A 13102-nucleotide genomic window follows, 5' to 3' on the forward strand; every position below is an offset into this window, starting at 1 on the left:
ATCAACCTCTTAACAGGGAAGTGGAGAGGAATTGTCCGCCTTCTTGCATCATCCGCTAAATAGTGGTGATGCAGAGGGGGGTGCTCGTATGCCAAAAAGGGTGCCTCTGTACATCCACAGAGTTCAGGTCTCCAGGTGGACAGGACAGGTTTTCTGGCGTTAGGCCTGGATGCAGAAGAGGAAAACATGGAGGCGACACTCCGTGTGCTCGTCTGTTGATGGTGTGGGGAGATCGGTGCCCTTTAAAAGGACCCGTCGCCCTTAAAAATCAGGCCAGGCATGGCATCCCACGTAGAGGCTTCTGTCCAGTGAATCGCTTATCCAAACTGAATGGCAAATGCTCTACGAGGGAGTTTTAGTCTCCTTATGAGGGACACTGCGTGGCAGAACCAGAGTCTTTGTCAATGTACCGAGATTGGTTACTCTTCTCTGAAGCTCTGGCAAGTTCAGGCAATATCCAATCCATATTCAGAGCCTTGTTGTCATCAAATCATTGGTGAGGGAGCAGGAAAAGGAAACTTCCGTTTTATAGATGTCTGTATGTTTCTAGACGCCTGTACGTTTCTAGAATACTTGCGGTCCCTGCTAGCCAACGGCTAACATGTAGGATAGTATCGGTCCTACGAGCACTCCGAGCCACAGAGGGTACGCGGAGGGATTCAATCTCTTGGTCAGAGAACCATGGATTGCGGTCAGTGACGAAGTCCACTGAGGGGAACTAGAGGATAAGCTGGGGTCGGCGGCGGAGGGCTCCTCGGATTGATCATGCGCCCTTAAAACCAGGGAATACTGGTCATGCGCCTTTAAGAACAGAGAATACTGGACATGCGCCTTTAAGAACAGAGAATACTGGACATGCGCCTTTAAGAACAGAGAATACTGGACATGCGCCTTTAAGACCAGAGAATACTGGACATGCGCCTTTAAGACAAAGGAATACTTGTCATACGCCTTTAAGACCAGGGAATACTGGTCATGTGCCTTTAAGACCAGGCAATACTGGTCATGCCCTTTAAGACCAGGGAATACTGAGGTGAGCTCAGGCATGGCTTCCCACGTCGCAGGAAAGGTACGGGGAGGTATACTCGCCTGTTGATGGTTCGGGGGAGATCGGAACCTTGAAAGGAACCGTCGCCCCCTTCACTCCGTTAATTAAAAAATAAAAATTTACAGAAAAGTAAAAAATAAAATAAAAAACATTGGGGTCTGAAACAGACCCGTGTGCCTCCTACAGACACACAGCAAGAACTGGTTAGCTGAGAGCCAGCAGGAGGGTGTATACTGCAGGGGAGGAGCGAACTTTCTTTGTATCACTTAGGCTACGTTCACATTTGCGTTGTTGGGCGCAGCGTCTGCGATGCAACCAACAACGCATGTACACAACGCAGCGTTTTGCGACGCATGCGTTGTCATAAGATAGTAAAGATCAGGAATTTTGGCGCAGGGAAAACGCTACAAGTAGCGTCCCCTGCGCCCTGTCTTGTGCGTCAATATGACGCATGCGTCGTAAAACGCATTACAACGCATACCGGCGCATGTCCATGCGCCCCCCATGTTAAAGATAGGGGCGCATGATGCATGCGTCGGTATCCGTCGACGACGCTGCGCCCAACAACGCGAATGTGAACGTAGCCTTAGTGTCAACCTCCTAGTGGCAGCAGCATGAACCCACGGTCTGTGTCTCCCAATGAGGCGAAGGAGAAAGATGCGATTTAAAACTTTTTTTTGTTACGTTTTAGTCCAGTTTGAGGACTTGAACCTGTGATCATCTCATCACATTTCCTGTAATACCATGGTATAGAAGTGTAAAGCAAAATTAGTTCTCCCATGAAACACAGCCAGTGGCTGCGCTTCACAGGAGGCCTAACATAGCAGTTATGGAGGCCGTACACAGACCCTTGGCTGCAATGTCAACTCATTGGCTCCCCGCTGTCGCGTCATGGAGGACTGATGTGCACGCACACTAGCAATGACATTATTTAGAGGTTATTCTCAGAGATTGTAAATTAGCCAATTAAATGGGGCTGTCAGTGATCGGAGCAAGCTCCAGTCGCTGCAGTTACAGACAGGTGTCGGCCATGTAACACAGCGGGCAAATGCTGCTTATGAAGCAAGTTTTTCTCCAGGGCCCGCTTCATACTTTTCTACCAACTTATGACAAAAATGAACGTCCTAGACAATCATAGGAAAAACAGATCACAAGATGGACACCTCCCGTCATCATAAGATTAAGACCCCAGAAATTACAGCTTGTGCAAGACTACATACCCTGACCAGACGCATTATACTCACATAAGGTAATAAATGTCATAATGAAAATCTGGGCTCCCTGTCCCAGAAAGACAGACAGCAGCATTCCCTTCTTCGGAGGCCTAAATATATCACCATGTACCAACTTCCAGCCAAATTCTTCCTGGGCATCTTCCTGCAGACATGAAATCACACATATCAATACAGTACAAATAGGGTGCACCCAAGCAGGGGTGCCAACCGGAGATTTTTTTCTTTTTCTGGACAACTTATCACAGACAGCCCAAATTTTATTTTTAACGAACAAATTGGAAAACCATATTGAATCATAAAGATGATCAGTGTCGATGCCGTGCCCCGATTTATCTGCATGCATCATATTGGGAGTGTATTTTACTGTGGTATATCTGCATGCATCCATATGGGGTGTATTATATGGTGCTGTATAAGATGGTGTACCCAGGGCTGTGGAGTTGGTAAGCCAAACCTCCGCCATGCATGCATCTAGTGGTCAATGTGCATGCATCCATTCATATGGTGGTGTGTTATATGGTGGTGTACATTCATGCATCCATATAGTGGTGTGTTATATGGTGGTGTACATTCATGCATCCATATAGTGGTGTGTTATATGGTGGTGTACATTCATGAATCCATATAGTGGTGTGTTATATGGTGGTGTACATTCATGCATCCATATGGTGGTGTGTTATATGGTCGTGTACATTCATGCATCCATATAGTGGTGTGTTATATGGTGGTGTACATTCATGCATCCATATAGTGGTGTGTTATATGGTCGTGTACATTCATGCATCCATATAGTGGAGTGTTATATGGTGGTGTACCTCCATGCATCCATATAGTGGTGTGTTATATGGTGGTGTACATTCATGCATCCATATAGTGGTGTGTTATATGGTGGTGTACATTCATGCATCCATATAGTGGTGTGTTATATGGTCGTGTACATTCATGCATCCATATAGTGGTGTGTTATATGGTGGTGTACCTCCATGCATCCATATGGTGGTGTGTTATATGGTGGTGTACATTCATGCATCCATATGGTGGTGTGTTATATGGTCGTGTACATTCATGCATCCATATAGTGGTGTGTTATATGGTCGTGTACATTCATGCATCCATATGGTGGTGTGTTATATGGTCGTGTACATTCATGCATCCATATGGTGGTGTGTTATATGGTCGTGTACATTCATGCATCCATATGGTGGTGTGTTATATGGTGGTGTACATTCATGCATCCATATGGTGGTGTGTTATATGGTGGTGTACATTCATGCATCCATATAGTGGTGTGTTATATGGTCGTGTACATTCATGCATCCATATGGTGGTGTGTTATATCGTGGTGTACATTCATGCATCCATATGGTGGTGTGTTATATGGTCGTGTACATTCATGCATCCATATGGTGGTGTGTTATATGGTCGTGTACATTCATGCATCCATATAGTGGTGTGTTATATGGTGGTGTACCTCCATGCATCCATATGGTGGGGTGTTATATGGTCGTGTACATTCATGCATCCATATGGAGGTGTGTTATATGGTGGTGTACCTCCATGCATCCATATGGTGGTATGTTATATGGTGGTGTACCTCCATGCATCCATATGGTGGGGTGTTATATGGTGGTGTACCTCCATGCATCCATATGGAGGTGTGTTATATGGTGGTGTACCTCCATGCATCCATATGGAGGTGTGTTATATGGTGGTGTACCTCCATGCATCCATATGGTGGTGTGTTATATGGTGGTGTACCTCCATGCATCCATATGGTGGTGTGTTATATGGTGGTGTACCTCCATGCATCCATATGGAGGTGTGTTATATGGTGGTGTACCTCCATGCATCCATATGGAGGTGTGTTATATGGTGGTGTACCTCCATGCATCCATATGGTGGTGTGTTATATGGTCGTGTACCTCCATGCATCCATATGGTGGTGTGTTATATGGTGGTGTACCTCCATGCATCCATATGGTGGTGTGTTATATGGTGGTGTACCTCCATGCATCCATATGGTGGGGTGTTATATGGTGGTGTACCTCCATGCATCCATATGGAGGTGTGTTATATGGTGGTGTACCTCCATGCATCCATATGGAGGTGTGTTATATGGTGGTGTACCTCCATGCATCCATATGGTGGTGTGTTATATGGTGGTGTACCTCCATGCATCCATATGGTGGTGTGTTATATGGTGGTGTACCTCCATGCATCCATATGGAGGTGTGTTATATGGTGGTGTACCTCCATGCATCCATATGGAGGTGTGTTATATGGTGGTGTACCTCCATGCATCCATATGGTGGTGTGTTATATGGTCGTGTACCTCCATGCATCCATATGGTGGTGTGTTATATGGTGGTGTACCTCCATGCATCCATATGGTGGTGTGTTATATGGTGGTGTACCTCCATGCATCCATATGGTGGTGTGTTATATGGTGGTGTACCTCCATGCATCCATATGGTGGTGTGTTATATGGTGGTGTACATTCATGCATCCATATGGTGGTGGACTATAGAGGCGATGCTTGTGTGGGGGAAGATCGCCAAGAGAGCATGGCAGGACGTTTCTTCTTCTAACCCGCATATAAAATGGTAGCCATAAGATGGTACAGCAGGGCCCCATGGTAGCTAGTAAAGCGGGACAGTGCGATGTGTGCATGTGGCCTTATACTTGTGATATCTTACTGATCATGCAGAAATGTGTGCTCACCCAGGCACGTTTAGTTGAATACTCAACGCCAATTGACAGCAAAGCCTATAAAATACAGTGCATTAAGCTATGATCATACGTGGCGTCTTGCAGCTTTTTTTGCTGCATTTTATAGAACCAGCAAAAAGAATAAGATTTAAAAAAAATCTCATGCATGTGTTTCTTTTCTCACGTTGCGTCTTTTTGAGTTGCTGGTGTTTTTTGAAATACGCACCCAAATGTCAATTCTTTCAGCATTTTTGCACCCAGACAAATGGGTGAAAACAAAACAAAAAAAACCACAAAATTAAATACGATGCAAAAGTATGTCATAAACGTTTTTATTTTTCCTGCTTCCACTCTTCCAAAAATCTGCAAAAATGCTGCATCTGAACATACACTTGCCAAGAAGGGTGAAACCGGTTAAATGGCTCCATCACTGCAGCAACCAACAGTATCTCTGCGTCCCATGCAAGTAGTCCGTGTCCTCTAGAGGAATGGAGCCCATGGAATGATCTGATGAGAGCAGTGATCTTGTGCTCTACAAATCTTCCGAATCATCTGTACTCATTGACCTTCCCTAGCTTAATACATAGCTTAAGAGTCTACAGTGCTCTAGCTGCTGAGAAACTGCAACTCCCAGCACGCCTTGAAAGCACAAGTCAGAAGGGTACTTACAGAACAGCTAGAGTGCCATACATGGCTGAAACCTATCAGTCTGTGCAATCTCAGCCCCAGGCAATGGCGGATAGCAGCACATGACAACAAGCAGGTGCAGGATACTCACCGATGAGTCTATCTGGTTGTATCGGGCAATATCCTTGTGGAGGGTACGTAACAGAATCATGGCCACCATACCGGAGAGGAAGAGGACAATTACCAGCGAGTTCATGATACTGATGATCAAGGAAAAAAAATATCATTTAGATATCTCTTTTGTGCATTATTTTTTAAAGCCTTCTTACTCTGCGGCATTTTTTTTTTTTTTTACCATTTCCCATGGTACTGTACATTCATGTGATTTTGCACTAAAGGGAATTTGTCACCGGGTTTTTGCCACTGAATTTCAGTGTAGGGGCAGAGACCCTGATTTGAGTGATGTGTCACTTTCTGGGATGCTTGCTGTAGTTTTGCTAAAAATCAATTTTATCAGCAGATTATAACTACAAAACAAGTAAACCTGCCAGTTATATATTCATGAGCTCTGTATAACCCTGCCCCCCACCACTGATTTGCAGCTTTCTGCCTGTGCAGTGTACACAGCAAGCTGTCAATTAGTGATGTGTGCAGGGTTATACAGAGATCAGCATGGCGAACACTGGCAGACGTGCAGCAGAAAAAAAAACAAGGATTTTATCAAAATGACAGCAAGCAGCCCAGTAAGCGACACTTCGCTGGAATCAGGACCTACATTATGCTGCTCTCAGATGGTAGCAAAAACCAGGTATCACTTTCCCTTTAATAACTTAGAGGAAATAATTTGTTTCCAACCCTCACTGACTTCAGGAGGAGAGCACAGAGGGGGACTGGGAATTTCATTTTTTATTTTTCAGTCTTTTACCAACATGCTGTCGAGAAATGTGTATGTTTTGACAAATGCCATTTTTCCCTCATATACCTATAGTTCTGTGTGCTGTCACACTAAGAAGGTACGTGCACACGTTAAGTATATGCAGCAGAAATTTCTGCACAAAAAACATCTCTTGGCAGGTAAAAGATGCGTAAAATGCATATATGTTTCTTATGCGTTTTCCCCCTACTTATTTGAATGAGTGAAAACGCTTAAAAAATGTGCAAGAATTGACTTACTGGAGAAATTAAGAGGCTTCTAATTATAATCCGCAAGCAAAACAATAAGCAGATTGTGTGTGATATTTCATAAACCACTAATCTGCAGCCTTGGGGTGCAGCAGTTTTTCTGTTGCAAACACTAAACCTGTGCACATACCCCTAGGTCTCCTCCTCACACTATTTTTGCAGCATTTTAAGGCACCTGTAAACACCATGAGTGTAAAGTATACAATACTGAGAGACTGTTCATATATATCCTACAGGAGTCCATGGAGAGGTAGGGGAACCTTATCTTTTATTTAATTCTTCCATAAAAAACACATGATAACATTTCCTCCACAATGTCCTTCAACTCAAATCTTTGCACTGCTCACACGCTTACCTGAACCACTGTATATTTGTGTGTGGCATTGATTCCAAGATATAATCCCATCGAGATGCCCATTTAATAGTATTGTTTACCTAAAAATAAGAGACAACATATCCGTTAAAGTGGCTAACTTTGGCCTTAAATATCTGGTTTCAAAAATTCACTCACAAATAAACTAATGAATTCTTTAAGTCACTATCCAGCCTAAATTAAAAATGTGACTGACAAACAAACCAGTATGCTTTAATACGAGGACGACATTGTTGCACAGCTCAGGTTTCCTCCATCTACTGTTTGCTTTTTTTCTTTTTTCTTTTTTTTAGAAAATTGGCTGCCACAAATTCCTAAGCCATGAGAAAAGCCCCCAAACCCCACCACGTGATACAACATAACATCTGCGCAGGTTTTAAAGCTTCAATAAAAATAAACCCGCTAGGATGTGACAAGCTTACCTGAAACGAGACGGAGTAGGAGTAAACGACCTGCAGCTTGCCGGTCAGAGGTTTGGGGATCTCCATTGGGTGACCTTCACATTTTAACTCCTTATCACCGGTGTGTTTATAGCTATAAATGATACGTACGGTAATTTATTTAGGATACTTCCCAAAGAATCAGGTTTACGTCAGTGATTCACATAGGATAGCGGGGATTAAAGTGCATGATGAGTATGACTGGGGTTGGGAGAGATGGTGACAACAGCTTAGTGTTCATGTGCTTTTAATGGGTAGAGAGCAGTAAGTCTTGGCCAGATACATCTCATCTTTCCTGGAAACAAAAGGATTGGGCTTTGAACTGCAACATACTAAAACCTTAATCTGTCTGATTCCAGGGGTAGAGTTAGAAGCCCCCATACGTTAGATCTTCAGCTGAAGTCATTTCTTCTGACACCGTCGATGATTGACTCCCTTTATAAGCTCGCCACGCTCAAGCACAATTTAAAAGTAAGCATATCGTAACATAAGAGATTTAGCCCAAAAAAATCCTAACATTTAATGTACAAATCTGTCCCTCCATGGTGCAAAAAACACTTTATTCCCATATAGCAATTCTGGTACGGCAGCGTGTCTTCTATTCTGTCCTCTGGATGCCCCTACACCTTATCTGAGCACGTTTGCTCCACACTAGATAGCATTCATCCAATATAAATCGGCCGCATGCACGAGCCCTAAGGGTACCGTCACACAGTGGCATTTTTATCGCTACGACGGCACGATTCGTGACGTTCTAGCGATATCGTTACGATCTCGCAGTGTCTGACACGCTACTGCGATCAGACATCACGCTGAGAATCGTACGTCGTAGCACATCGTTTAAAACTTTCTTTCGTCGCTGGATCTCCCGCTGTCATCGCTGGATCGTTGTGTGTGACAGCGATCCAGCGATGCGTTCGCTGGTAACCAGGGTAAACATCGGGTTACTAAGCGCAGGGCCGCGCAGGGCACACACCATCTGATGTCCGTCAGGTCCCTTGCAGTCTGCTTTCCGCTCTGACTGTCTGCCGGCCGGAAAGTGAGAGCAGATCACAGCGGTGACGTCACCGCTGCACTCTGCTCTCACTGTACGGCCGGATCTCAGTCAGAGCAGGAAGCAGACGGCAAGGGACCTGATGGACATCAGATGGTGAGTATGTACGGTTTGTTTTTTTTTTACTTTTACGCTGGTAACCACGGTAAACATCGGGTTACTAAGCGCGGCCCTGCGCTTAGTAACCCGATGTTTACCCTGGTTACTTCGGCATCGCTCCAGCGCCGTGATTGCAACGTGTGACCGCAGTCTACGACGCTGGAGCGATAATCATACGACGCTGCGACGTCACGAATCGTGCCGTCGTAGCGATGTAAATGGTACTGTGTGACGGTACCCTTATGGTAAGACTTTTACAGGGACTACGAGTCCTATAGGACTATGCGTAGTATAAAATGTGTGGGTGCAACAGATTCCCTTTAGGATTACACAAACTACAAAAAATACATTCAAGTGTTCTATATAGGGTGGAAATATTGCTAGATCGATTAAATACTGCCTAAAAGAGGATTTCAAGTGGGAATGTAATAAAGTAATAAGCTATGTAGGTAAATTCCTCTTTCCTCGAGCTGTGCTGCTCCAATGCTCACTGTTGTCCAGTTTACGGGAGTGACGATATGCCATCTATACATGTGCAACACATAAAAAAGAGAAAAGAGAAGATGCGGCACTCACCAAATCGTGTTGCAGTCCTTTATTACACCATCACATGGATTAAGGACATCATATAATAGGCTACGGGTACATGCGAGGGTGCATGGTGACTGAGGACGATGGCCGCTTCGTGCCGACTGCGCTTCAACGGGTCCAGGTATGGTATAATACCTGTACCCATTGAAGTGCAGTCAGCGCGAAACGGCAGTCGTCCTCGGTCACCATGCACCCTCGCACGTACCCGTAGCCTAGGATATGATGTCCTTAATCCACATGATGGTGTAATAAAGGACTTATTGCAACACGATTTGGTGAGTGCCGCATCTTCTCTTTTCTCTTTTTTATGTGTTGCCTATGGATTGCTACATGATGTTGAGCACCGCAAGGAGCGTGTAAAATACCACCTTTTCATTTGAAATCGGACTAAGCATTATATATTTTTTGCCGTTGGATCTAGTGCCGTTCTTCTTATTTCTTTCTGAGTTGACCATCTATACATGTGACCGCTGCAGTCAATCTCCGGTCTGATGCTGTACAGCACAAAGGTCAGTGACTGGCTGCATGTGCGCGGACGGCAGAATATCACTCCTGACAGTAAACACAGCAGGGGCGTAAAGGAGCGCAGGGGGCTTTACTAGTCCAGTACTGAGTCTTGTTATTTTATCCCAACCCTTTTTTTTGGGAGGTGGGGGAATGGGGCAAGGTTATTAAAGAAAAAAAAAAAAATAGAAATGTACCCAGTTTTTTTTCAAGGCCCTAATACATAGATGAAAATTGGCCGAGCCGTCTAATATGTACAGGGGCCTCCCGACTGTTCCTTAAGAGCAAAAAGAGATCCGAACTGTTGAATTCCAATGGCCGAAACGTTTTTTCTCTGGGGAGATAAGCCTCACTCTCTCCCGGCTGAGCACCATAGTGGTCTATGAGAGTCACCGACAGACTTCTCCAGCAACAGCTTATGTCACCGGAGAATAAGAGGATCCACATTGAAATTTAGCCGGCCAGATCTTTCTCCGGCCGATCACACAGATTTTGGCTCCACTGAAATTGTAGTATTGTTTATGGTTACTTGGTTAATTCTGTACAAGGAAATAATAACTAGCCCGCTTAGCCCCATCTCATGCCCCAAACTTCACCTGGCTCAGAGAACAACATAAATCCCTTAAAAAAGAACTAAAATGATAATGAAAACACAATAACAGTTAAAGATTAATAATGAACATTAATCACAAAAAGTTAAAGCCAGGAAAAAAAAAAAAACAACGACCTTTTAGGCTCAAGTCTTGCTGTAACCAGTCGAGCGCCATCCCAATTTTCTTCTTTTCCACTGTGGTAGGTGATTATTATATCAACGTGATTGAATATGTAGTATGCATTTTTCTTGTTAAATTCATTCTGGACAAAAAAAAAATGAATTTGTAATCACAATAACTTCTGTAGTGTGAAACGAGACAGATTCAGCAAAGCTTTTACCCCAGAGAACTGGAGGAAAAGCTTTTCAAAAGTTGCTCAAAAATTTGGCAGTTTGGCACATCACTAATATATCATCAGTTTACATTACTGGTTACTATGTATTACTTAGCTTACATTGATAACACAGGCATCTTTCACTCTGCCATCTTGGGCGACTGTACATCCTATTGGAAAGCCCGGGCTGCAGTATTTCTGGTTATCCTCGACATCGTAACACCAGGTCACCGGCATGTTATCAATGATCCTATTAGAGCACACAGAATAAAGAACAAGCGTCTCAGCTTTACAGTAAGAACGCAGAAACTGTGACTACAGGCTATGACAGCAAAGTGCCACTCATGGTGCTCATGTCAAAGACTGAGCTGGCAAAGCACTGGTAGGTGTTGGCATCGGGAGGTCACCGCAGTCTTCACTAGCTGCTGCAAAACAACTACCGCATATACTCGAGTATAAGCCGACCCGAGTATAAGCCGACCCGAGTATAAGCCGACCCGAGTATAAGCCGACCCGAGTATAAGCCGACCCGAGTATAAGCCGAAACTCCTAATTTTGCCACACAAAAAAAAGGGAAAACTTATTGACTTGAGTATAAGCCTAGGGTGGGGAAATGCAGCAGCTACTGGTATATTTTAAAAAAGTAAAATTATTTGAGACATCAGTAGGTTCAGTGTTTTTGAATATTCATATTGAATCAGGAGCCCCATATAATATTCCATACAGTTCATGATGGGGCCCATAAGATGCTCCATACAAAATACGTCCCATATAATGCTCCATAAAGTTCATGATGGCCCCATAGGATGCTCCATATTAAAATATGAACCTATATAATGCTGCATAAAAGGTTGATGGCCCCATAAGATGCTCCATAGAATATTATGCCCCATATCCTGCTGCGATTCAAATATATATCATACTCACCTCTCGATGCTGGGAGCCAGGTGCCGGGGTCCTGAGCAGGCAGGGACACCGGTGAGCTATGGGGGACAGGTGCCGGTGTTGCCGCTGGCTCAGGTCCATGGCACTTGCGATATTCATCTGTCCCCGATCCATCGCCACGCACCGCTGTGTCTTCCGGGTCTCTGCAGTGACTGTTCAGGCAGAAGGCGCACAATAACCACGTCATGCGCACTGCGCTTGTCATACGCTCCCACAGGTTCCCCGCCTTCCAGCGTCGGTCTGTGCAGGAATCTGCCCAGGAATCCCCGCCCCGCACTGTGCATAATGCATAACACAGTGCGGGGCGGGGATTCAGCAACAGGGTGGCCGCACTGCCCGCACAGGCACAGTCAGGCACCCTGCATCTGACCTATGACGGACAATGAACACTGCGCCTGCCCCAGGCAGGCACGCGCATCGCAGGCGCCGAATTTAAAAAGAAACAGCGCGCAGGGGGCGGCGACCATCGCCCCAGAAGAGATGAGTGACGGCAGTTGGGCGCTTCACAGAGGAGGCTTCAGACCTGCCTCCAGGTACAAAGATAGGTATTTGGGGAAAATTATAAAACGCTTTATTGAGGGAATAACAGAAGCAAAAACTAAAAAAGCCACCTTGTTAGAATGCAGCATTACTGCTGCACAAGGTGGCTCTTTTAGTTGTTTATAACGGCTGGTGGGGGTGACAGTGGCCCTTTAAGCCAAGATCTCGGCTTATACTCGAGTATATACGGTATTTTATGGAAAACACAGATTTTATGGAAAACTTGGCTCTACAAACTTCTAATTTTCTGCAGAAAAACGAAATCTTCCACTATGTCTGTAATTCATTAGGCAAAAATAGAAGAAAAAAGAGCAAACTAATTACATCCGGTAAAAATAATCATATAACTTTATTAAATTCTTAGAAAAGATAAGGGGGTATCGTTTCTCCTTATGGAGAGTGACATACCATCTCTGGCATGTCACTGGCATGTCACTCTCCATAAGGAGAAACGTTACCCCTTAGACCCGAGTCCAGAGCCTCTCACCCAGCCAAATCAGTTCTCATGCTTCGCACTGACGAGGGCCAACAGCCCGAGACACCGTGTCTGCGAATTGAGATACTGATTTGGCTTTTATCCTAAGGCTACTTTCACACTAGCGTTAACTGCATTACGTCGCAAATCCGTTTTTTTGCCGAAAAAACGGATGCGCCAAAAAAGTGAAAAACGTATGCAACGCATACAGCATTTCGACGGATCCATCGCAAATCCGCTAAACGTTTCCGTCGAAACACTGGATGCGTTGCATACGTTGCATCCGTTATTACCATCCGTTGCATCCGTTTTTACGACGGATCCGTTTTTAAAATGGGAGGCTCCCAAATTTG

General features: G+C 44.6%; 1 protein-coding gene across 2 annotated transcripts in view; it reads right to left on the bottom strand.

The window, feature by feature from the left end:
• Positions 1 to 13102, bottom strand: part of LOC143805709 (transmembrane 9 superfamily member 2-like) — a 133380-nt gene that overhangs the window by 50555 nt on the left and 69723 nt on the right. For both annotated transcript variants that reach the window (XM_077285273.1, XM_077285271.1), the window contains 6 exons: positions 10910 to 11039; positions 10590 to 10717; positions 7597 to 7708; positions 7157 to 7236; positions 5771 to 5879; positions 2293 to 2425 (listed from right to left, as the gene is read on the bottom strand). In XM_077285273.1, the coding sequence (XP_077141388.1) occupies positions 2293 to 2425; positions 5771 to 5879; positions 7157 to 7236; positions 7597 to 7708; positions 10590 to 10717; positions 10910 to 11039 (692 nt within the window). The remainder of the gene's footprint in view (positions 1 to 2292; positions 2426 to 5770; positions 5880 to 7156; positions 7237 to 7596; positions 7709 to 10589; positions 10718 to 10909; positions 11040 to 13102) is intronic.

Source organism: Ranitomeya variabilis, chromosome 2 (assembly GCF_051348905.1).
Source record: "Ranitomeya variabilis isolate aRanVar5 chromosome 2, aRanVar5.hap1, whole genome shotgun sequence".
Lineage (NCBI taxonomy): Eukaryota > Metazoa > Chordata > Amphibia > Anura > Dendrobatidae > Ranitomeya > Ranitomeya variabilis.